The 24,979-nt window shown below is 47.2% G+C and overlaps 1 protein-coding gene across 8 annotated transcripts in view; it reads right to left on the bottom strand.

Annotated features, from left to right (window-relative positions):
• Nucleotides 1-10,261: 10,261 nt before the first annotated feature.
• The window catches only part of l(3)76BDm (trafficking protein particle complex subunit 8 homolog l(3)76BDm), a 105,352-nt gene continuing 90,634 nt past the window's right edge, over nucleotides 10,262-24,979 (bottom strand). For all 8 annotated transcript variants that reach the window (XM_084588626.1, XM_084588630.1, XM_084588631.1 and 5 more), the window contains exons 26-27: nucleotides 16,926-17,006; nucleotides 10,262-12,139 (exon numbers count right to left, since the gene is read on the bottom strand). In XM_084588626.1, the coding sequence (XP_084444752.1) occupies nucleotides 11,872-12,139; nucleotides 16,926-17,006 (349 nt within the window). In that variant the 3' untranslated portion in view covers nucleotides 10,262-11,871. The remainder of the gene's footprint in view (nucleotides 12,140-16,925; nucleotides 17,007-24,979) is intronic.

Raw genomic sequence — 24,979 nt, 5'->3', positions numbered from 1 at the left:
GTGGTGCAAAATGTGGTGCAAATGGTGCAAAAGCTCGGCAGCGCAACAGTGACGAAAACCAGGAGCATGAGAAGGAAGGGCGTCCAGGACGGGACGCCCGGTCCTGGTTGCGTGGTCGTCGCGTTTCTTTTGTCGCTCTACTTTGTGAGTGTGTCTTAACCCTGACCGAAAAGCGTTAACGGCTTCATGGAACACACTTTGTGTTCTGGGATAGAAAAACTTCAGTTCCCACCCCCAATTTTGGCGCTTGTCTTTCTTTTTATTGTTTCTTTCTTACGCTTTTACCGGCCTCTCTTCTGTTCTGCGACCACATGTTGCTGTTTTCCCGACTGCGGCCTCTAGTTGTGGCGCTGCCGCTGCACCCAGAAATCTCCCGGTTCCCTCCTTTTGGGGTCTTTTTTAGTTAGCTGACCCTCGGTTTGCTGTGTACGATCCCTGTCATCCACCCTCCTTTTCTCCTCCTCCTCCCTTCCTTCCCGCTCATGCGCCCCCCCCCCCCCCCCCCTTCCCTCCTAAAACGACGACACGCCCGCTTTGGTTCTTTCCAACTCCACAGGGCTCGTTCAGGCATCCGACCGTATCGGCTGTCGCATAGGTTCCCGGCCTGCGCACCCTTCTTTAACTTGCGTTCGGACTCTTTTGCTTTTTTCAAACGATGTCCATATTAACGAGACACAAATACATGGGCCGAATAGGCTGTGCGCATTCATCCCATCTCCATTGTTCAGAAAGCGAGTTTCTATATTAATGAGACATAAATACATTGAAACATCTTCGCCCCTAGAAAAACTGTCCATAATTCGGGTCCTCCATATTACCGGATGTCATATTAACGGGGCACAAATTTTCCGTAAAAGCCACTCATGAAACGACTTGTGAAGACTAAGTCCCCAACAAAACAAACAAAAGAGGAAAAGACAGCAAAACACCAATTAATCATAAAACTCGGCCAACGCCGCATAAACCTTCAGAAAATTTCGAAGAGGAATGCTGTTTATCTTGTGAGGTCCCAACCGGCCAATCCTGGGCGTTAGTTTATAATTCTGCGATCCCGTGGCGTATTGCAAGATTTGGCGAAATTGCTTCTTCGAACACCACGCTTACATTAAAAAATTACAAGGGTCGGAACTGCTAGGAAAAAGGGTAAACGTGAACCACTTTGCTGTCGCGAACATCGGCTCGCCCGTCAAATTTCGCCGGAGAAAAATGTCGTACTCCCACCCGCCTAAAAAAAAAAAAAAAAAAAAAAAAAAAAAAAAAAAAAAAAAAACACGCACACAGACACACACGATATAAATACTTGTACGTCCGAACCGAATACTGGATGCCATTTCGCCAACAATTCTGAGACGAGCTTCTTTGTGGTATTCACTTGTTTTCCTTTGAAGAATGAACTAATAAATTGCACGGTGGTGTCTCCGAAGCTGCTTCGCCGCATGCACCGTAGGTGAATCTAGAGAAACCGTTTCCCCGTTACTGTCGTATAGTTACAGCACATAAACGTAAAATAAAGGCAAGAACAACAGAAAGGAGGCGAGCAAGCAGCCCGGAGGGACCGCGCCCCCCGCTGTGCACGCGCTCCTCCCTTCGCCGTCCGTCTGTAGCAGACATGGCAATAATTGAATTACAGTAATGAAATTACTGTAATTGAATTACTTTTCTCGGTAATTTGTAATTTAATGAATTTCTTTCCCGGGTTTGTAATTTAGTAATGTAATTAATTTTTGTCAGTAATTTCGCAGCAGAAGTAATTAATTCCTTTCGAAATCACTTTTACTAAAGTGCGCCACTACTCCTTCAATAGTCAACGAAGTAGAGTGCCGCGAATGCAAGAACGACGTGCGGCAAGCGAAGCCAGCGTAACGGATCGGCAAAGGGGGACAGATTAAGCATAACAGTGCGTCTGAGACCTCGTGTGTAGCAGGGGCAACCATTCTCCAAGTAGCAGGATACAAGGCGTCAAGGGAATCCCGAAGGGAGAAATGGTGCAAAAAGGCTGGAGCTGAAAACTAGTTGCGAGCGCAGTGCAGCGGCACTCCCTGCTGCGTCGGCTAGTGCGCAGTGGTGCCTGGTTACACTCAACACCACGGTGCAAGGGAGGATTGGGGCTGGGGGAGATAGGCGGAAGGGTCCATGACGTGAGGCACCGTGGCTTGAGCATTACTGAGCAGTGAGCACAAATGTGCCGACGTCGATTCTTGGGACTGCGGAAGCAATAAATAACCTAGCTTCTTCGGGCCCTTCAAATGGCAGAGACAGCTCCGTGCCAGCAAGACGCTGGGTTCGCCGGTCATTTCACGACTGTTCGACCACATGTTTTTTTTTTCTTTTTTTTTCTTTGTAATGGCCCGTGCTGTAGGAGAGAGGGAAGGAATAGCTCTCTGGGACAGAATTTGGCGGGAAGACGTAAGAATGTGTGTCCTTCGCGTCCGAAGAACAAGCTTTTGTTTTGTTTATTAGTTTTGATTAGTTTTTGCATGGATGCAAACTAGAAAGTAATTTAAAAATAATTTAATTTCTCAGTAGAAGTAATCTTAATGTAATTTCATTACTTTTTAGGAGCAGTAATGAGTAATGTAATTTAATTACTTTTCTTAGATTTTCAGCGAAGTAATTAGTAATGTAATTTAATTCCTTTTCAAAAGTAATTTTGCCATGCATGGTCTGTAGGCATCTGGTTTTGCTCATGCGGTGAATGCCCAACTGTCACCAATACACACCAAACGGCAATGGCGTATGTGTGCCAGCTCCGCTTTCAGAGACTAGATCGCGCTTTCCAATACTTGCAAAAGAAAAAGAAAAAAAAAAAACTAAATGACCGCGCGGGTAAGTGGAAAGGAGGGTTGGGCTATGGGCCTCTGAAAAAGAGCCTAATGTGAGGGAAGAAGCCTGTTCTCTTTTCGGCAGTGTACGAACTTAATTGACATACAAGAAAATATATATAAATAAATACCATGTTGACGAAAGTAATAACAAATATCGCACACTAAAAACAGAAGAGAACTGCGCTTCCCAGAGCTTATAGAAGGTTTGAGACATCGACTTAATACGGCATTCCTCAGTGCTAGCATGTAATTGGCTTCACATCACGTACAATAAAATTGATTTTTAAAGAAAAAAACAAATACCTGAAAAAAATATTCCGACATCTGGCCACAAAAATTTTCATCCGATTGATTTGTCCGTCTCGATCAGACGGGAGCACAAAACAGACACGTTCAGTTCGCCACACCAGTTCGTCCGTCTAGACACCAAAATGTCCAGCCGGAAACCATCTCAATACTTTCTAGCTCATAAAAACATGTAGGAGAACGCTGTTCTCTTTTTTTTTTTTTTTCTGCGCCTGAATAAGAGATTTCAAGAAAACCCTGATATTATTAAGTTAAGAATCCCTTACTCTCCTCCTTCCTCCTGCATTGCTTGATTTCAATAGAATTTGAGAGAGAAATAAAGGGCCTTAGCGGAGCGAAATAACTTTTTTTTTTTTCATTGCGCTTGACTGCATACAAGCCCCATATACTTTTTTGTCTGTTCTATCTCGGCAAATGGTTAACATGCGCATGCATTTTCCTGTATAGCAGTTGTGTCTTATAAGATGTGCCGTCCATTTCATCCCATTGCAGTTGTTCGGGGCCACCTGTGAATCTGTATAACAAACAAGCAGCACAAGACCAAAGAGAGTTTGTTCTGGAAAATACAAAATATAAATTTACAGGACCGAAATATAGAACGATGACGTACAATTCGAAAGGGAGGACTTCAATAAAATGCCCAGATGGTATTGTGCCGGTTTTTCTGGTTTGTTCATGTTTTTTTTAATCTGTCAGTATCACGTCCCCTAACAATTTCGCTGCACCATTTTCTGTTAAGTTTCCGTGTAATGTACAGCAGGGTCCTTTATCGAATGTAAGGCAGCAGCCGTTATAGCGCCTGGAAACGGGCATGCACAAGACACAGTTCTGCTCCGCGCCGTCTGCGCAAAGACAATTTGCTTCGCTTTTTAGTTTGCTGCTTTCTTTGCGGCCTCCGACAAAAGCACCGCAGGTTAACGTGAGTTATGTGCTTTGCGCGCTCCTGGGTGTTTGAGCCTGCCGCAAGCATCGGCACAAACAAGTCAGAGGAAACGGGGGTGGCTGGCGGGGGGCATGAGGAGTTCGTGAAGTAAAAAAAAGAAAAATATTTCCTTCCAAGTAGACCACAGGGAAGCGGTCTCGGGCTGCGGACATTACGGTGGAATGCCAAAAGCTGGGCAGGGGCTGCCGCATCCGGTCGTCCGATTGGGGGGTAACCAAACACCGATAGTTGGCGGGCACACCGCGGCAGTACGCTCGAGCTCCGCGTCAAAAGGGGCGCTCTTCGAAGAAAGCCGCGGCAACAGCAAAAAGCGTGGACCTCACAATTTTGACCTCACACAATGACGACCTCACTCAACCTCAAACTCACGCGTGAGGTTGAGGTCCAATTTCGTGACCTCACTCAAAAAATTTCGAGCTGTCACCGACCTCACCTCAACCTCACCTCACTCCGTGAGGTTGAGGTCATTTTGAGGTTGAGGTCGACCTCATGAGGTCGAAACCTCATGAGGTTGCCCACCTCTGATGACCAATATTTTCTTTTTCTTTTGCTTTGACTAGACTAAAGAAACGTGACCCACAATGCTTTCAACTCTTTAGTGGAAAAATGTGGAAGAAGTACAGGCCTTATGTCGATAACTGCGACAAGATGCGCACGTACAAAATACTGCTATGTCAACTCAAGACCAAACAGCATTGTTTTCTTTGAACACACTAGACCTCTCGGGTCTAGTGTGTTCAAAGAAAGGTAATCCCTGAATTCGCACTACGCAAATGAGGTTGGTCATTAATTTTGCCACCTTTTGAAGTGGCCAAATTTAAGGGGTTTCTGGGGCTACATTCTGAGGGAGGCCCACCGAAATTTGGACGTAACCAGTATATATTCAAATTAGGTAGGACATCAATTTTCGCCAGATTAGGATGAGGTCTAATTTCGAGGGTCTAAAGAGACAAAATTTTGATGTGCGGATATATATACACTATGTGGACAAGTTCTGCGAAAGAGTCCTCTACACTCTCCTGCGACATAAACCTATTAATAATTTAACAATCTCCTTCATTGCACGCGTTAGCGCTGAAAAGCGAGACCTTTAGTTCAGACATTAAAGCGGCTATTGTATGCGCATTGTATGCATCAGCTTTGGCTATTATATAGCACGTTGAGCAGAACCATGAAGTCAAAACAATAACGCGCATAACGGCGCAAAATGATCAGTGAATTAAGTGAGATTATCAGCTTTATGATGCGCTTGCAAGCAGTTTCATGTCGCTTGGAACAAATGCACAGTACGTCGCAGAAGCAGCAGAGGTGACTAGTCTTCGTCGGGGTGAAGTGCTTGCGGCCGATGTTGTTGAACCACTTTTTTATTCGAATGGTGGCCTTCTTTCCGCTCGGAATTGCGAAAAAAATGAAGCCTTTTTCACGACAGCTTGTGCAAATAAATATGCCGCAGCTCGGTATAGCGCTGCATTAAAACAGCGCGAATAGCGCGAAGTGCAAGCGCGGAATGCTAGGGAGCTCGCTCCTACAAAACAGCGGCTGCCTAAAAAATGGCGCCTGCTAAAAATGAAAACACAAAAAGAGCGAACTTTTCACGCGCTTTTCCCGGCGACGGCCCGCGGAGCCAATCACCGTTGAGAAGAGCGCCGATGGGAGAGTTGAGAGAGGAGGATCTGCGAGGGGGCGCGGAGCGGCGGCAAAGTTCACAGAAAGTCGCTACTTTCGTTTTATCAAGGGACTTTACGCCGTCCAAGCATGTAGTGCCATCTGGCACTGTCAAGGCAATCTGGGTGGTGGCAAAACTTTACATCTCCAACAGATGCAGGATAGCATCAACCTATCCGTCTGGGCATGCAAAGCTGTGGCCACTGCTATCGGCTCCGATAGCCTAGATGCATAATGCTAAGTACATACACGGGGACAACAAAGTGAAAAAAAAAAAGATTTTGAAAAATAAAAGACGCAGAAAATGCAGAAAGGAGAGGCGCAGTACATCTCACTTACGGTTGCCTGATTCGCATCGTGAGGGAAACAATAACAGTGAGTGAAAGAAGGAAGAGGCGTCGCAGAGAGCTTTGGAATATTTAACTGCCTGGAGTTCTTAAACACACCCTTAAACTGCACACTGCATGGGTGTTTTCTGCGTTTTTCCAATGAGGTGCAGCCTTTGCGTCCAGGATTCCATCCCGCGACCTAAGCAGTCAAACACTCTAAAGCACTTTCGTCAGTAGATATCAAGCTGAACTCTGCCCCCTTAGGGAAAAGTGGAGGACGGAGTGAAAAAGGGGAGGGCTCGCAAGTAACTCTACCACAAGTAACTGAACCAACAACATAACAGTGTATGGGCAAACTATGCAATTCTCTTCAGTCGAAACGTGGGTGCCGCGGTCGGGATTTAATCCTGCATCCTCAGCAGCTGACCGCTCGAAAGAACAGAGTCATCAGCGCACACCTGAACAGCGGTGCTGGGAAAGGTGGAGAAGTGAAAGAAAAAGTAGCAGAGGATTGCCGAATAACTTCGACCATCTGGGGTTCTTTAACGTGCACCGACGATAAAGCTCGCATGGGCGAGCTATGCAATTCTCTTCTATCAAAACGAGGGCGCCACTTCCGAGATTTGATTCAGCATCCTCAGCAGCCGAAAGCTCGGAGCAACTGAGTCACTTGCGAATACCTAACATTGCTACGTTACTGAAGGGTGGAGGAGGAAGTGAAACAAGAGAAGCTTTAGTGTATGGCTGTCGAGTAACTTGGCAACAAGGGATTCTTTAACATGCACCGACGACACAGCACAGTGCATAGGCGAGCTATGCTTTTCACTTCTATCGAAACGCATTCGCCGTGGCCGGGATTTGACCCCGCGTCATAAGCAGCCGACCGCGCGAAAGCACCGAGCCATCAGTGAGCACTTGAACAGCTCTGCATTATGGGAAGCTGCCGAAGAGAGAGAAACCGCAGTGGAAGGCTGCCAAATAATTTTGACCTTATGGGGCTCTTTAACGTGCACCAATAAAATTGCACAGTATATGCTGGCATGCTATATTTCTTTTCCCCTTAAAAGGCCGCCGTGACGTTCGCCAGACCACTAATTCCAGCCAGCCGCTATAGTTCTTTACACCTTCCCGATGCCCCAAAGCCTAATCATAACAGCGAAATCATAGCGCGTAATATTTTAATCCGCTTCAATAATCAGCATTTTGGCACCGATGTGAGCGGCACACGATGGCGAGGTTGGTTAACAGATATGATGTGTCCTTCTCTAGGGCACTGCTTCGCTGATTGGTTGGGCATGCACTTTAGATTTTCCATTCGAATGTTCTTCAAGTTACTATGCAGAAAACAAATAAATGGTGTTTTAATTCCACGTGTGTTCGTGCAGTGCTTGTAAAGATGGGGACTGTAAACTCAGATAAATGCGGTGTTGTCAACAAGCGCGATGGAGCGTCTGCTTGCTGTGATAATGGTGGCTTTGCCCTTCATAGCGGGTCACCGCTGCCTTCTGGTGCGGCGGAGCCAAATATTAAAAAAAAAAAATAACAGAGAAAGAGAAAAAGTCCGCCAATACGCTGTCCAGGCTCTACGGTACCACAAGCACAAAGGTCACTCCAACAGGCTCCTCAAATCCCAAGGCAGCTGACAGCGCTCGGATTTCGGAGGTCAGCAAAATCATTGGACAAGGCAAAATCACGAGGTTGAGTGTTTCTGCCGATGCCCCACAGATGGCGCTAGTTGTGTCAAAATCACTCTTGAAGCACATTCGCTTCTGGGTAGGATTCACCTTAGCTTGTGTATGCCATTCTCCAGTCTTTGCCTTTCGCACAATTAGCGCTCGAGTGATCCGTGACAGCAGCAGTGATTGACGCCGGCGGAACACCAAAACGGCGACGCAGATTTGCTGACTGTCGGGTCCACCTCGTCGACACCCCCCCAATTGGGTTGGAAAACATTATCAGTATTGAATCGTGAACAATATGTGGGCACTACACTTAGATGGCAAAGATGGTTTGGAGCAGCATTTGGTGGGCTAGGCTAACTTTGAGCAGACCAAGGGAGCAGGCAAAGAAGCCAGTCTTCAGAGCTGTGCTTCGCAGCGTCGTTACCATGATAACGACGTTGCCAAAAAGTGCGGCTGCAGGTTGGTTGGACAGGCAGCCATGGTGGATAGCTTCCGATACGTCAGCAGAAAGCTGCGTTTCTGACAGGTTCCGCCCAAGTCGAGTGCTGGGCGAGCGAAATGGCAGAGGGGCTCCCTCTTGCACCAGCTCAGACGCGCTGCTTTTCTCCTCTTGTATTTAGAGTTTTATAAACCAAATAATTCTCGTTTCCGAGCGCAGATTTTTGTAATTCTTTTTTTACTGACATCAGTACGGTGCAAAGAACCTAGAGGTTGGCTGGAATTAACGGCCTTACGCACGTCACTGTGCCCCTTTAAATGAAGCATTGTGGCCGGGATTTGATCCGGCGTCTTTGGAATCAAGCAGCCTTTGGCGGGGCACGTGCCAGGGCCCTAGGTGTGGGCTCAGGAAACAGCACAAAAACTGCACCGATGCCAAAATGCAGACTATTAAAGTTGCACGAAATTGTGAGAGACGCCAAGACCCCAAAGTGCAGGCTAAGGTGGCTGCAGACGCCCGACGTCACTGACAGAAATATGACGGCAGTGCTATGTAAGCTTTCTCAAGTTGCAACGCAAACGCAAATGCAAAAGCACCACAGCTGGCAATGAGCATCCACATTACCATCGGCATAACCGACTGGTTAAAGAGCGTGCGAATATTAATTTTCAAGACAGGCTCAAATACAAATTGAATATTTGACTCAACTTGTGGCGTGTGGTCAGCATATCTGCTCTACACAGAGTAGATGAGAGGGGGTGTGAGCTAAAAGCCATGGCCCCGGAGACCTTGCGTGACAGTATGACTAGTTAGGCCTGGCTGAGCCCTGCTACACTGGCCAATCTTGGAGGCCATGAGTGAGCAATAGGAATGCTGCCACACAAGTGGACAGCATCATGCCAATGAACCTTCCTCTTTGCACAGACTGTTCACAGCTGCATGCTGTGCAGTGTTTGATTGGGCCATTTGTTAACTATAAGCAAAGAAAACTATGCTGCTCTTCAATTACGCAAAAATATAGATCACTTTAAAGACATTCAAATAGTTTGGAATTTAGAACGTGCACTAATCCTAGCTATTCATCAGTCATTTTTCTTTTTTTAAGCACTGGTGGGGCTTTTCTGAGAAACTCTGTAACAAGCAGCAGATGTAGAATCAGGCCAACATGAAACACAGACATGCATATGCACTATTTTCCAATGAGGCAATGAGATAATCCTTCACATCTGGTTTATGAATATACACCTGAGTAGAGACTTTACCCATAAACATCAATCTAGGTAGTTGTACGCAGTAGCTGCAAGTACCTTCTTAGCCTACAGTAACAAGGCTGCATGGATGGTTTGCCTCTATTACACATAGTGGAGCCCTTAAGGCTTCCCTAAAGGTCAAAAGGTTATGAAAGGCAAGGACAAGGGTTATTCTTACATTAGAGAGATTTAGATTTTGTTTATGATTAGACTTATGACGTTTAACCTAATAAAGCAATTTGGGCTATGAAGGACAATATAGTAGAGGGCTCCAGATAATTCTGAACCCCTAGGGTCCTTTAAATGCATCTACACTGCACAATACAGAGCACCTGCATCTCCATCAAAACGAGGCCACCACAGCTAAGATTACACCAAAGTCCACCGGCTCTGTGGCTGAGCACAGTAACACAGAGCCACCGCAATGACACTACACAGGTTTATAGGTTCAGCGGAGTCACAAGTGGTTCATAATAGAACTTAGAAGCAAACCATACAGCCTAGTTACTTTTGCCAAAGACAGTACATAAATAAAACATTCCATTATTTTCACAGGCGCTACCTGTGCTTCATTCTAGCCTGACCGTACACCAAAGATTATAGTATATTAATGGCTTTTAAATTCTGGTAATGATGTCATCTTTCTTGCAGCTGCAGGTTATGCCTCTGGACATGGCAAGCTTTTAGGCTCATGCCAAATAATTTAATGGCACCAATGAACACACTGCATTCACTTGATCCAACTGCACTTTGCGCTTGACTATGAAAAACCATGCACGCCAAAACGACACCAGATACAAGGATCAGTGAAAGGGCCGCCACTCAAACAGCATTTAAACTTTATTCATGTAAAACAGACCTTCATTAGGCATTGCCAGTAAGAATCGGGCCTCCACATTCACTCTCAAACAACATGAAGTGTGGATTGCAACGTGTTACTTTATGCTATTTACGCATTCTGTGTTGCACACATGCATTCACTCATTCATTGCACACCACACAGATGTATTCGCCGAGCAGTTGTTCGAGAAACATTACATATACGGTACTGAACTAAACAAGGAAATGAACTACAAAACTTCTTAGATAGGAGTACCACGTTTTTTTTTTTTGTTTTTTTTTGTTTTTCAGATTTTTTTTTCAGGCAGCTTATAAACAACTGTGCACAATGCTTTTTTAGCAAGGGTAAAAGAAATGGTTAGAATCAGGATATTATTACAAGCCTGTCCCAAACGAATCCTAAAAGCTATGAAATTAATCATTTTAATAACTATGGATGGGTGCAGTGCACAAGCAGTAAAAATTATTAGGCCACCATTAAAAGCAGGTTTCAGGAAGCCTTGTAGGGGCACTGGATCATGGAACCTACTATAAGAACTTATGTGGTTACTTTTATGGCACTCGAAGTAGTGATTTTTTCTATGCAGAATAATTATCTATATATATACTTTCCCTGCTTCCAAACATGGAGTGACATACTTCAGGGCACTTTTATTAAAAAGCATATGACACCTGTACCAATTCCGACAAAAGCTATTATTTAATATTCCACTTGATCACAGCCCCCCAACATTTACACAAAACTTCATGACACCTATCAAGTTCTATGTTCCATTTAAATTGCATTTGTCATCCTTGACTCGTCCACACTGTTGCAACATCACATGCACATCTTTCAAGTAAGCATCTTCTCTGAAGACACATCGAAATCTCCAAAACAAAATCAGAGTATGGAAACACACAAAGCCAGGAATAAACGCACAGAGATTTTGCACTTTACCGCCTTTAAAAAGACATCTCCAATATATTTACTTGAGTGTGCGATGCAACTTGCGGAGCTCAGAGTGCCAAGCCTAAGCTGGCATGAGGACACACATGCTCTCTGTATTTCACATGTACTATAGCTTGACCATGTCCGACACCTCTTTAACCACGGCAAATACACCAACCACCCCACTGTTGTGAAACAGAGGGCACCAAGAGTTTCATGGCTTGAGAAATAAGGCTTCAACACACATGCACCTGATGAAGCCTCGCACACTGGCTTGACTTTAGGAGGCATGAAGTTTGCCTTTGCTTGCTGCTGGTCATAGAGTGGCCAGGGACAAACAAGTGCAATTCACTGGCTTGCTCTTCTCAGGGCTGAAAACCTACACCAAGGCACTGGCCCATGACACATCAATATAATTTCTCTGGAAGCAGTCTTGAATAAGCTTCCACATCGTCTCGGATAACGAAGCACGTGAACCTGAGCGACACAGCAGGCACTTGATGCCATTGCATGAGCCCATTTCAATTAGCTAGCCACTAAACGCTTCGAGGGCAAAGCATTTCAGAACACCATGCAGCAAGAATGCCTTTAGCATTCGAACCAAGGTCCACCTATAACTTCTGCCAATACAGTGAATGGCTTGTGGTGCAAAAACTAAAGCCTAGAGAGTCTGTGGCTGTAAAACCACCATAAGACTAGGACACAGCAGTTCATGTGAAAGACGTCCATCATCCGTGAGAACGCTCACTTGCAAGGCAGCCATGTTGTATGTGCCAGCTTTTGAGAAAGCCGCAGAAAGAGCTACTGTTGCTGTTGTATGCGACTTGATTGGTAAGTGACGCCTCACGGCTGTGGTCCAGCTGAAACCACCCACATCAGTGGCAAGCAAGTCGGGAGTAGTTGAAGGGCTTGTTGGAGCAGTAGATGCCCTACCAGAAAAAGACACACACAAAAAATTGCACAACTAAGCATGCAGCTAGAAGGATTTAACCTCTTTGAATTCACATCACAAATATGAAAGAACAACATTTTTTTAAGATAATTCCTTTAAAGCATGCAGATTATAAATACCAAAAAAATATCTGGAGATAAGCAGATTGTGATACAGTCGAACCCGGATATATCGAACTCGAAGGGGATCGCGAAATACAGTCGAGTCCACTTATAACGATACCGGTTTTAACAATATATCGGTTACAACAATGAAAAAGTGCTGTACCGTCCACTTTTGTATGTTTTCTATGGTAAAATAACCTGCTTACTACAATGCCCCCTTAACACATTATTGGTTATAACAATGAAGTCTTGCTCCTGAGTTCTCGTGCCAAAAGGTAGTTGAATGTGAAATCCTTGAAAAGAAAAAAAAAAGAAAAATTCCAGCTGCTGCACCCTCCTCGCCGCGCGCTCATACAATAGAACCTGTTTTCTGGCCTTCTCCGCATTGTAAGCCCGCGCGCCTTTCTTCCGCTGCCCTTCCACCCCTTGGAACACAAATGGACTGCACCCATAGCGCTGCACTGCGCCACCCTCCGAAACACATATGGACTTCGCCAACGCGCCGACAGTGCTGATCCGCTGATCTGCTCACTCACCCGCTCGCCCCTCATTTTGCGCAGTTCTGCAAACGGATTTGGTTGTTTGTGCAAGTTGATTGTGTCGAAGTTGTTCCTGGCCACGCGGTATCTTCGTCTCGTTTGAATCGCTGCCGAAACGTGATGGCTGATCCATCCGCTGATTATCGGACAACGTTGCCGGTGAAAAGAAAGCACACAGCACGGCTATCGATTTGGAGACGACAAGTGCAGTATCGCGAAGGAGTACGCACTGTCGCAACCGATGGTGTCGACGATCATCCGCTCCTCTGAAAAGTCCTCGCTTGACAGTAGGCGCAAACGCGTTCAACAAAGAGCCTGACAACGACAGTGACGACGAAGACAGTGACGACGACGACAGCGACGATGACGACAGCGACGATGACGACAGCGACGACGACGACGACAGCGACGACGACGACAGCGACGACGACGACAGTGAGGGCGACGACAGCGACAATGGCGCGGTAGGGCAGGCTGCCTTAACGTTGTTCTCGTAAGAGGCCCTGCAGTTGATGCAGTCCCTCTGGAGCTTTGTTTTCGCGAGGGACCTTCCGCTGCACTACGTGGTGTACCTAGATGCCATGGAGAAGGACGTCGACACGCTTCGCGTGAGGCAAGCAAGGTTAACGAACATGGGGTTTTCTCGTGCAAGCCAGTGAGATGTACATGTGAGATGCCTGCGGCGATTTCACCCCAGGGGCCTGCGTGCTCCAATCTCCTCTGCTTTTAAATAAAAGTTTCGTATTTCTCTCTCTCTCTCTTCACCCCAGCGTTACTTCGAAATTTCTCAAGCTGAGGGGCAGCCGCGATAACCTTCTCGTATTTTTTACAAGACTCCTTTCGGGGCCACCAAAACGATGTCTCGGCGGAGCTCGCATGTCACTTGCCATCCGTGACCCCTCTCTGCAATTGTTATGCTTTTTTCGTGCAAACCGTTTATAACGATTATCGGTTATAACAATAGAAATTTTGTGGCACTTGAATATTGTTATAAGTGGACTCGACTGTAGTTCGATATATCGATAATTCAATATACTAAAAGCGGCTTATGACGGCACTTACGATGCGAAAAAAACGATACCGTATTTGTCGCGTAATCAAATCACTCGTATAATGAACCCACCCTCCACTTTTGCACCCGAGAATTTGGAAAAAAAAAAGCGCTCAGGCCAGCTCACTCATATGCAAGCGATTGAGCGATCTCAGCGACGAGTGGCAGTGACAGAGCGAAAAATTTTCAACTTGGTGGAACTGCGTTCCTCTCGCCGCTCAAGCCACCGCGGCAGCTCAAAACAAGGTTTCTGTGTTGCTGCGGCAGAAATCGCGAGCGTTTTTGCTTGCATGTCCATGATGCACGCCTCTCCGTTTCGGTTGTCTCATCCACAGCTCATTTCTTGGCAGTGTGCCAAGATACTGCGCAGCGATAACGTCACGGCGTGTTTATCTTTTGATAGCTCCTGCGGTGGCGGGGAGCGAACTTGGCAGAGTGCCCGTGATGGCTTGATTGCACCAGCCTGGCTCTATTTATCATGCCGCACTTGGGGCGGGCGTAGTCCACTGCCATAAAATCACTGGAAAGCGTAATACAGTAAAAGCTCGTTAATTCGAACCGCAAGGGGACGCCATCTCAGTTCGAATTAAACGAAGTTCGAACTAACGAAAGCAATGAAGAAAAACAGGACACCGCGACCAGGAAGCAGCAGGGCATGGCGCCAGTTCAATTTAATGTTTGAAAAAATCCGTAATTGTGGTCTGCATTTTTTCTTTGAAGGCAACAGCAAGCACTTTTTGCTCTAAAGAGCGAATGTTGCGGAAGGCTTCCTCTTCGCTTTCTTGAAAACTGAAGAACAGGCGGGTGGCATTAAGTCCGGCCATGACTTCCGCAGCGGAGGGCCGCACCGGTGCCTCGTCGTCTTCCTCGTCGTCGTCACTGGCAGCGACAGGCTCTATGTTTTTAACTTGGGAAATGATGTCCTCGTCTGTGGTCACACCACAGACAACTGCGCTCGCATCCATGTCTACGTAGTCGGCAAAGGAAACGTCTTTCAGAACGTCCGACATGGGAGCGGTGACGCTAGTGACGCAGTCTCCGTGCGCAGGTGGCTCGTCCACGTGCTCGCCTTGCGTGGTGAAGCCACAGTGGCGATAGCAATTGGCTATTGTAGCCCCTTTCACTTGTCCCCAAGCACGCACAAGCATATGCAGTGCACTCAAGAGCGTCACTTCGTAATTCTGGCATAGAATAATTCTTTCTAGTATGTGGCGCCGATAAAATGTCTTCAAATTTTTTATAATGCCCTGGTCCATGGGCTGCAGCACTGCCGTTGTGTTGACTGGAAGAAAGGCCAACTCAACGGCATTCGTTTAAACTTCAATCTTGTGCGCAGAGCAGTTATCGACAAGAAGAAGGATTTTGCGGCCACAGCGCTCGAACTTCTAGTCTACCTTCATGAGCCACTGCTTAAACAACTCTCCAGTCATCCAAGCCTTCCTGTTTGCCGCGTAGTCTGTTGGGAGAGACCTGATGTTCTTGAAGCAGCGAGGATTGCTCGACTTTCCTACCACGAACAGCGGTAGCTTTTCACTTCCGGTCATATTTGCCGCAACCATCACCGTTACCCGCTCTTTGCTTCGTTTACCCCCCGTACACTTGTCATCTTTGTACGTGATCGTTTTGGCGGGCAGTAACTTGAAAAATAAGCTTGTCTCGTCAGCATTAAAAATGTCCTGCGGAGAGTACTTCCGTAGGTAGCCTTGTAGGACCTCGGAGCGCCAACTTTCACATGTTTCCAAGTTAACAGCCTTCATCTCCCCTGACACCGCACGAAACACAAGGTCGTACCTTTCACGGAAGCGGTGCAGCCACCCATCTGAAGCTGCGAAGTCGTCGTAGCCCAGCCGCAGGGCGAAGTCTGCTGCCTTCGCCAATATGCCGGGGCCACTCAGCGGTATGTCCTGAGCACGTATCTCCTTAATCCAGAGGAGAAGCGCTTTTTCGAGGTCGGGGTACTTTGCCAGCCGCATCCTCTTCGTTTCGCTGGCAACTTCTGCCTCTAAGGCGTCTTCAATCGCCCTCTTATTTTTTATGTAAGTGGACAGCGTGCTCTTCGGCATTCCATGCTTCTTGGCGATTTCTTGTTTCGACAAGACTCCGGCGTCCACTTCCCGTAAGATGTCGCATTTATCCTTCAGTGTTTTGCCGCGGTATTTACCGCGGGCGCACGCCATTCTGAAACCGCACGTCAGCACAGTGAAGCACACCACCGAGGCCTAACTTTTCAAGCGATCCGCACAACAAAGGTCGTAAGCGCGCCGAAAACCAGAAAACTCGAGGTTGTCGAAAGCGGCCGAGACCACCGCGAGTTCAGGACAAAGACGTTGACGAAGGCTCCTCCTATTCGTTCAATTCTCGAGTGCTAGCGGAGCTGCGAAGTACTGGATTCGCTGTATTTTTGTGCTGGTTGCGCCATCCATCGGTTAACAACTGCAGCTATAAGACAAGATTCTTAGGCCTCTGAGGTCGGCGGCTCAAAACCGGAAACCGCAGTTCTCGGAGGTAGAGAGAGGGCGTAACTGTTGCCACAGCTGCCACCCCTTGCCCTCCAGCCTCTGCGCCGGGTGCTGGCACCAGTTTTACCCGCTTTTACCTTCTCTCCCCATTTTGGAGGCAACTCAGCCGCTGCAGCCTCGCGACAAGGCTTGCTCTGGCCATGTGCCAGGCGGCACGCCGCCCAGGCGCGGCGGCGCGTAGTTCGAATTAACCGTGGCAGAACCAACTCATGTTCGAATTAACGGGCTTTTTTATACATGGACTTCTATGGAGCTAGGCCGGACCAAGTAGTACGGTTCGAATTATCCCGAAATTCGAATTACTGAAGTTCGAATTAACGAGCTTTTACTGTAGCTGCAAATGCCGATATAATCAAAATTCTATATACCCGGGTTCGACTGTAAACCAAATTATGCAAAGTTAGGAAAGTAAAAACTTTGAGCATCCAAAAAACTAGTCACTGACTACAGTCATTTGGTAAGCTATAAAAGTGCACTTGTATGATGTAGCTAATTCTTCACCCATGACACAAAAATGCAATTAGCAAAGAAGCAATGTACTATTTCCTACCTGTTGCCTGGCTCCACAGTGACAGTGACTGGCCTAAAGCTGGGGTTGTGCACTAAAAGGCTCACCGGTATTACCAAAAGCCTGCAGCAAAGAAAGAGCGCACTTACTAAATAAACTGTAAACAAGCCCCTACAAACACATTTACAGACATTGTGCTGATGAAACTAAAAGTCCAATTATATAACTTTACAACAACGCCATAATGAGGTTGACCATCAACATCCTTGAAAAAAAAATTGTTAACAAATCTATACAGTAAGCTCGAGCATGCCTTGGAGTCAATCTTCCCAACAGCTAAAGAGCCAGACATTTTTTTTTTTTTTCTAGGGTGTGCAAATATTCAAAGCTGTAAATAAGCGGACTCCCTTTAAGATGAACATTAAAGGACCATGAAGATGTATTCGTCTAATCAGAAGTTAATCATGACAGAAGTGCCTCAAATTAAGACACATAAAAATGCTGAGTGTGCCCAGATATACGTTACATGAAAACAATTAATGAAGTGGCCCTTCAGCAAGCCGATAATTGCAAACAGAGCGTTTATATAAAACTGTACATGAAGCAGAGTGAGGACATAAAACAAGCTCACATTGCCAAACTTGAAAATGGCATCTGTCTAGCTTTCATTTCATCTCTTCTTTCCGCAGCAACATATCTGCGTTCCTTTTTATGGTTTTTGCTTTCCCTCCTGCTGTAAACACATTAAAGGTGCTCAGTTTGGTAGCTGTGTACATCTCCCTCGTGCCATTCACAGCACAGCTGTCTATTCTACCCGCTGGTGCACCCCGCTCCTTTCTGCCTGCCACCATATGCATGCAGAGAAGATGTCAACTGAACTATACACTGAACAGTGCCAACTGAATACTGAACACTAGAGCAGGAGCACTTCGTGGCTAAGTGAAGCCTAAATGTCAGCTGGATTCAGTGTGTGGCATGTGATATGCTCGCAATTTTGAGGTCTGACTTGTCTTTATTTCCTCAACAGTACCTCACGAATGCCCCTGTGTGCCTTTAGAAGAGTCTCCATTGTTCAAGGTTGCTGCAAATGTTCCTCTTGACCGAAGTATAAGCGAAACAATTCACCTTCTGTGTTGATTTTTTTTTCAACGGATCCTAAGCGCGCGCTGACCAGACGGTCTCACATGGTTAACATTATCCAAGAATTAGTCTCAACGAGAATCTACTGTAGTGTGTGAACAGTAATCACTATTTAACTCGCCCCACACTTTCATTATTCAAGCTAGTCGAACCTTTTAAACCTAACGAATTTCTTTGCAACTCACAGCAAAGCACAGTGAGAAGCGGCAGTATCCTGCACTTGTTACGTGAGGTAACTCGCTCTTCCTCGATAGAATCGCCTGGTAGCAAGCACGACAAATCTCTGCCAGTGGTAACGAAACCTGGTATAAAATAAATGTGCTGATGGCAAACTGAATGCATGTGAGACTATTCTGTGCCTTCTGTGCAACAAAAGCAACCGTGCAACCTCAGTGATTCACACACTCACACTAGTCAGTCACACCAGTAAACCAATGAGTGTGCTTTTTGGCCACACCCTGTTTCGACTTTAATGTATGAGATTTGCCACATCTCAGCATTGGCCACATCATCCATCACTCAAACCGCAAAAGCTAAGTCACGGCCGGTTTAGAGGGAGAGCACGTTTCTCTCTCCCTAAAAATAACAGTCGTAAAGTTAACTAAGGGAAAACGCAGTCATAAAACAGTCGAAAATGTTCAAAAGTCGATTTTGAGACAAACTCACTTTCGGAGCGTTTATCCTTTCGAGCACTTGCACTCAAATTATTAACGCTGATTTTGGTCAGGAAATGCGATAAAAGCGGCTTTAAAAACGTCAAAGCATCCACGAAATGCCTCCCGAAAAGAGAAATTTGTTCGAAATTCCTGCACGTACCGCGGGCGTTGCAGCCGGCCGATCGCCGCCATCTGGGGCTTGGTTTAAAGCCATTTTCTTTGTGCGCAATTTATGCTATCTCAAAATGGCTTCACTCAAGCGGACTGACTGCATGCGCTGGTTTTCCGAAGGTCGTTTATGGTCTGATTAGCTATCACGGGCGCCATTCCGCGTCTCCCATTGGCTGCCGTAATCGGCGCGTCATTTTTTTTTTCTTGCTGTATTGCTTTCACCGCCGTAGCTGCCGCTTCATGCGCGTCTCCGTATGAGCTCTCGTGTTTCTCGATGCGCCGCTTTCTGCAGAGTTTTTCCTTGCGATCGAGGTGCCGGAAAACAGTAGATTAGTAGTAGACTAGTAGCGAAAACGATTCATATTGGAATTAACAAGATGTGTTTTATAGATGCATCAATGGAGCCTGGACAGACCAAGTCACACAGTTTGAATTATTCAGAAATTTGAACTAATGACATTTGAATCAACGAGTTTTCAGCAGCCACGGTACAGTTACAATTAGCGAGAATTCCTAACAAGCAAGCATTCATAATAAGAAACAATTCATTACAAATCCGGCTGTTAAAACTGGGCTCAGCTTGTACTACCCGTGTTATAAGCCATTGCGGGGAGCAATCTCCCAACGTCCCCTTTAAAGTCGGCTTTCCCCGTGGTAGTTACTCTAGCTATCGCAAAATGACGTCAGCATTGGTGGTTACCATCAACTATCGAGAAATGGCACCAGCGTCGCGGTAGCTTGGGAGTCACGGAGCCTTCCCCCCTGCGCACGCGGGAAAGCCGGTTCTCTTTGGCATCAGGAACTGGACGCAAGCGGACGTCTCCTCACGACACTCCGCTGTCGCAAGCGAGGTGAAGCCTTGCGAAACTTTTGCTGCTTGCCCGTCTTGTCCGGCCTCGGAGTTTATCCCCTGCCCTAGCGCGGGCAAACATACGCCTGTAACCTTGCTGGTGAGTCAGACGACCTGTATTAAGTAGTGTGTTTTATTGCTAGCTGGCATTGTTATTGCAGCAATAAATGCCTGTTTGTTGTCAGCACGTGTTGTTCCTTTGTTCCCAAGAGCACGGCCCACAGTGGTCGGAGTGCGCTCGGTAGAGCACGCGATCACTGGGTGGGGTCGGCGGTTGGGACTGTCAGCCGTGGCTAAGCGGGGAAAATGTATTTATCCCCCTATTAAAACCCCACATCTGGCGCCTGAACGTGGGGCGAAGTAGGCAATTGAGCAGGTAACTTTGTTCGAACGGACGGCTATCGACGTTCCAACAAAGTATGGCATCGGGTAGGCCTGACTTGCAGGCTTTGTTCACGCCATCACAGCTAGTGGCACATGGTCAGAGCTCTCTTCTTGACGCGCTGTTGCAGCCTTCATTAGGGTTTGAGGATGTAGAGCTAGGGCGTCCCACGCGAAATAGCCGAGCGATATTTCCTGGCGCGTTGAGAGAAGATAGGCTTGGCACGGAGGGTTCCACATCGGGCACCTCGCCACTTCGCAGCTTGGACAATGAGGCACTGCAGCCTAATTGTTCGACACCGGCAGCGACTGCGTGCAATTCCGTGGGCGTCAGTCTATCGCCAACTGAGATGCTCTTGCCTCGCCTGCACCCAGAGACCCTGGACGGATAACCTTGACCCTCCCTACCAGTGGACGACTACGACCCGGTGAGCCCCCCGAACTCCTATGTTATCGGATAGAACTTTCTTCCGCAGTGTGTGTTGTTGCTTTGCATTAGGGTTAATAAATTGTTACCTAGCGTGCGTAGTTGTGACCCCATATCTGGCGCCCAACGTGGGGCCGCTCTTGGAACACTGGACGACTGTTTGTTTCATGGCAAGGGACGTTCTCTGTCCGGACATGACAAGTGCTAGGCCTAGAGTGAATGTTGATCGCTAGGCTCTGCGGCATGCTTTCTTGAGTGCGAGGTGAATTCCGCTGCAGCATGTTCGAACTTTTCGACATGCTCAGTGCATTTTTTTTTGTGCCCTTCGGAGAAGTTTCTTCAGTTTGAAAACATCGAGGGAGCACGAGGCCTAGCACCCGCATAGTCGCCAAGCCTGTAGCGAGTGAGTACGGAAGCCGCGTGGGTGGTCCGAGTTTTCTGTACATAATTTCTCATCTGTCTCTTTTGCAACTCCGAGAGTCGCGGGCTCAGGGAGCCGAGTGGCCTGGGGCAACGGGTGCCATGATGAACTTGCTGGTATTGCAGCTCGGCACCGGGCGCTCCGACACCGTCCCTGACGTTGGGCGCCGATTGCAAATCCGCTTCGTGCAGTGAGTGAAGTAGGATCAACCCACTGTGCTGATGTCTCCTTGTGGCTGTGTGCGCGTAGCCCTTTTCTGGGTTTTTTTTTTTTTTTTGAAGACTGTCATAGTGGTCGTTAGGCCTAAGGCTTCCGTAGCTGCCTGCACCGCACCAGAAGAAAGGACCGCCAGAACCGTGGTGTTGTAAAACGGCAGTATATTGTTGCCCACTTGTGTTTTTTTTTGTTTTTTTTTTTTGGTATCCTCGCACCAACTGAGCAGTCTCGTTCAACTCAAGAAAGGGCTTTGTTCACTTGAACTTTGCATTTTACAGATGCATGACACATTTTGTTAGCGAGCTTTGTACGGAGCCACGAGGCCCGTGTGGACGCCGGTGCTCCCTCCCATGACTTTCTTTAAAGGCACGTGGAGAGCGTTCTGGTTATGCAGGTTCACCGGAGTCACCCAGGCTTACTGGCCTCTGCACATCGTCTTGCAGCCGCCTGCTGCGACGGAGCTGCCTGTATCCTGGTCGGCACATCCACCCTGGGCAGCCGTGGCGAGACCAGTCAGCAATCACATCTGGCTGCGGCTATCCTGGCCTGCAGCTTTCAGCCAGACTCGCGGGCCCTGTGGACACGTGGTCCACTTCCCGCGATCCCTGGTGTTGCGCCGTACCAGCACCTGACTCGGTACTCTCTCTGGCGCCGCCTCTGCAGATACTGCGGCCGGGTCCTGCTGCGTATCGAGCTACAGACACTGCAGCCCACGTGACATGCCAGCCATCCTGCGGAGACCTTCATGCTACCGTCGGCGCACCACGGAAGTCTGCGAGGACGTCATTGGTGCTACCTCTGCTGAATGCTCCTGCCTCAAGTGCAAGTATATGAAGGCATCTCCATAGCATGTACTTATGGGCGCGTGGGTCAATTTAAGGTTGGGGGAATGTGGGGAACGATCTCCCAACATCCCCTTGAAAGTCGGCTTTCCCCGCGGTAGTTACTCTAGCCATCGCAGAATGACGTCAGCATTGGTGGTTACCATTAACTATCGAGAGATGGCGCCAGCGTCGCTGTAGTTGGGGAGTCACAGAGCCTTCCCCCCTGCGCATGCGGGAAAGCCGGTTCTCTTTGGCATCGGGAACTGGACGCGAGCGGACGTCTCCTCGCGACATCCCGCTGTCGCCGGCGAGGTGAAGCCTCGCGGAACTTTTTCTGCTTGCCCGTCTTGTCCGGCCTCGGAGTTTATCCCCTGCCCTAGCGCGGGCAAACATTCGCCTGTAGCCTTGCTGGTGAGTCAGACGACCTGTATTCATTAGTGTTTTATTGCTAGCTGGCGTTGTTATTGCAGCAATAAATGCCTGTTTGTTGTCAGCACGTGTTGTTCCTTTGTTCTTAAAGGGCCACTGTCCAGGGAAGGCCCTTTTAAGAAAAAGAGCCCAGTGTTTCGATCAGGTACCGGAGATAGTCTGTGCAAAATTCTACAGCGACACGCGTGCCGCAAAGCATCGAAAATACAATTCAAAGCTCCCTCATGCTCTCCTTTGAGAAGCCAGCTTCACCGCTCCCTGCGCTGGCCCGACGGGCCCCGATAATGACGTACGTATCGGGAACGACGTCCATTGGTCCGTCTAGCTGACTGAAGGGAGAAGGATGGGTGTCTACCGCTCGCAGCGCGCTTTTCCCTCGCCACGGCCAGACTGAATCCAGCGGCGCGCGCTTCCTCGACCGTTTTTTTTTTTTCGCGCTCGCGGAGAGCCACGCCCCACCTCCCGCCAAACGCGGAGGAGGAAGGGGAATTTGTATTGCGGAGGCTAGACGACCTCGGGCAGGAGAGTGAAAAACCTTTGCGAGGGAACGGAAGGAGAGAGGCAGGATAGAATCGGGTGATTGCGGTGGCTGTAACTGCGTTATTAGTTACTCTTTTCAAAAACATTTTGCGGCCTTGCGTTCCAGGGGCGAAGTCTCACAGTCACCGGGGAAGAAAATATTTTCGACCGGAGGGTGGACAGTGGGCCTTTAAGGGGGGACGAGGGTCTTAAAACTAACTTTCTTAGTTATGGCTAGAATCTCATGAAACTTTGCACACAGATGTGGTTTCTCTGCTGATTTCAAAAATGTAATCATAATTGAGCTGATGGTCTTAGATCAAAAGTTATCTAACAAAGTCCAGAGCATAATTAGTGAATTCCTTACGCAACTTTAATGAACTTTCTCATTGCATTTCGTTGCTTTTAATTACATAGATTGATAGCCAAAGTCTTCCCATACCCGATGACATTCTTCATTTTCCTCAAAAAGGCACATCATCCTCACATATTATGCTAAGAGTAAAAGGCTGCATTATTTGACACGAACTCATCAAGCTAATCTCAAATTGACATTTATCCATTGCCTAAACTAAAAAATTAAAAACGTCATCAGGTACTTCATTTCTCCCTGAAGAAAATGGTACCAAAGTTATTTGTGTGAACTAAAAAGAAGTTATCAAAACCCTGTGTGAGACTGTAGAGATCGACAAAAAATATGAAACTGAGAAAACGGCATTTGAAGTTTGACCACATATTATAACTTGAACATTCAGTAGCCTCACTGTGTTATTTCTCACCAAAAATGTCATGCTCTTCCCATTTCCAAAACTGTCTTTGGATTTTGAATGTGTCAACTAAAACTGAAGCTATCACCCTTACCCATGGCCAAGGTAGTGTATGCCATTAGGAAATCAGCAAAATTTTTTGACATGCGATATTATTTTAATGGCAATTTGCAAAAATCTCGATAGAGTGATGTAAGTGTTGGATCACCCCCAGATCTTTTCAATATGACTGCAGTGATGCTAAATTTGTCATTGTCACTTGGTGACAATGTAGAGAAAAAGCACAGTATGGCTGGGTGCAGTCTCCAGAAACAGCACCGAGAAAAACGTATTTGCATTTTGAGACAGCCTTTAACTTTTGCTACACTGCAGCTATGGTAATATAAATGGAATTGTTGTGAGGCTTTGTCCTTTATGAGAAAGGCTATATATACTGAACATATAACGGTACTCTCCCCAAATACTGATAAAAGCTTCCCACAAAGTCTAAATATACCGCCACTAGAACCAGCGTGAAAAGCTTCATTTACCACTTCATATGCCTGTGGCAGTGCCCTTCAAGGCAAACAAATACTCAAAATTCCGATAAAACGGTCTTGCAATATTAATAAACTTGCACAAAGTTTAAGGCTAAAACACAGCGGCATACTAGAATGACCTAAGAAATTGGCTAATGTTCCAGAACGAAACTTTGCTACTTTGTTGTACAGCGCAAGCAGGGCCGCACGTGGAGTCCCTTGCTGGAGCTAAAGCTCGAACTTTCACACCCCTTGAGTGCAGCGACGCGATTACTTAGGCAATCTGCAAAAAAAAAAAAAAAAAAAAAAAAAAAAAACGAAACCGTTTGCGGCATTCGCGGGTGAGGAACGCGGGCAACGGTGCAATGTCAGGCTCGCCTGTCGTCTGAAGCGACGCGATAAAAAAGCAACAAAGTGGTAGCGTCGGTGGGGACCACGAGTATCAGCTGAACAGTGCAATCTATCGATGCTATCTTGGATGCCTCTGAACCGCTCGCAAACGATTATATGCCGCCGGACGTGCTGCAGCTAGGTCGAGAACACGCCGCGCGACCCTGGCAGCGCACCCGCCGTACTCGTTCTTCGATGCGCACTCGCTAGGCGCTTTCGTTTTCAATACACTCCTGATAGGGGACCGCAGCTTCGCAGGGGGGCGCTGCAAGCGCCGGTGAAAAGCGCCGGTGAAAAGCGCCCTCTTCGGCGGCGTCCCGATAATTGATCGGGAAGGCCGGTTCCCCCTCCCATTGAACAGCTGAGCGAGTGGCTCTTGAAAGTGGT

The sequence above is a fragment of the Amblyomma maculatum genome, chromosome 1 (genome assembly GCF_055883805.1).
Source record: "Amblyomma maculatum isolate TAMU_Amacu chromosome 1, ASM5588380v1, whole genome shotgun sequence".
NCBI lineage: Eukaryota > Metazoa > Arthropoda > Arachnida > Ixodida > Ixodidae > Amblyomma > Amblyomma maculatum.
Note: the sequence above shows the minus strand (reverse complement) of the source record. Positions and strands in the feature narration are given on the sequence as shown.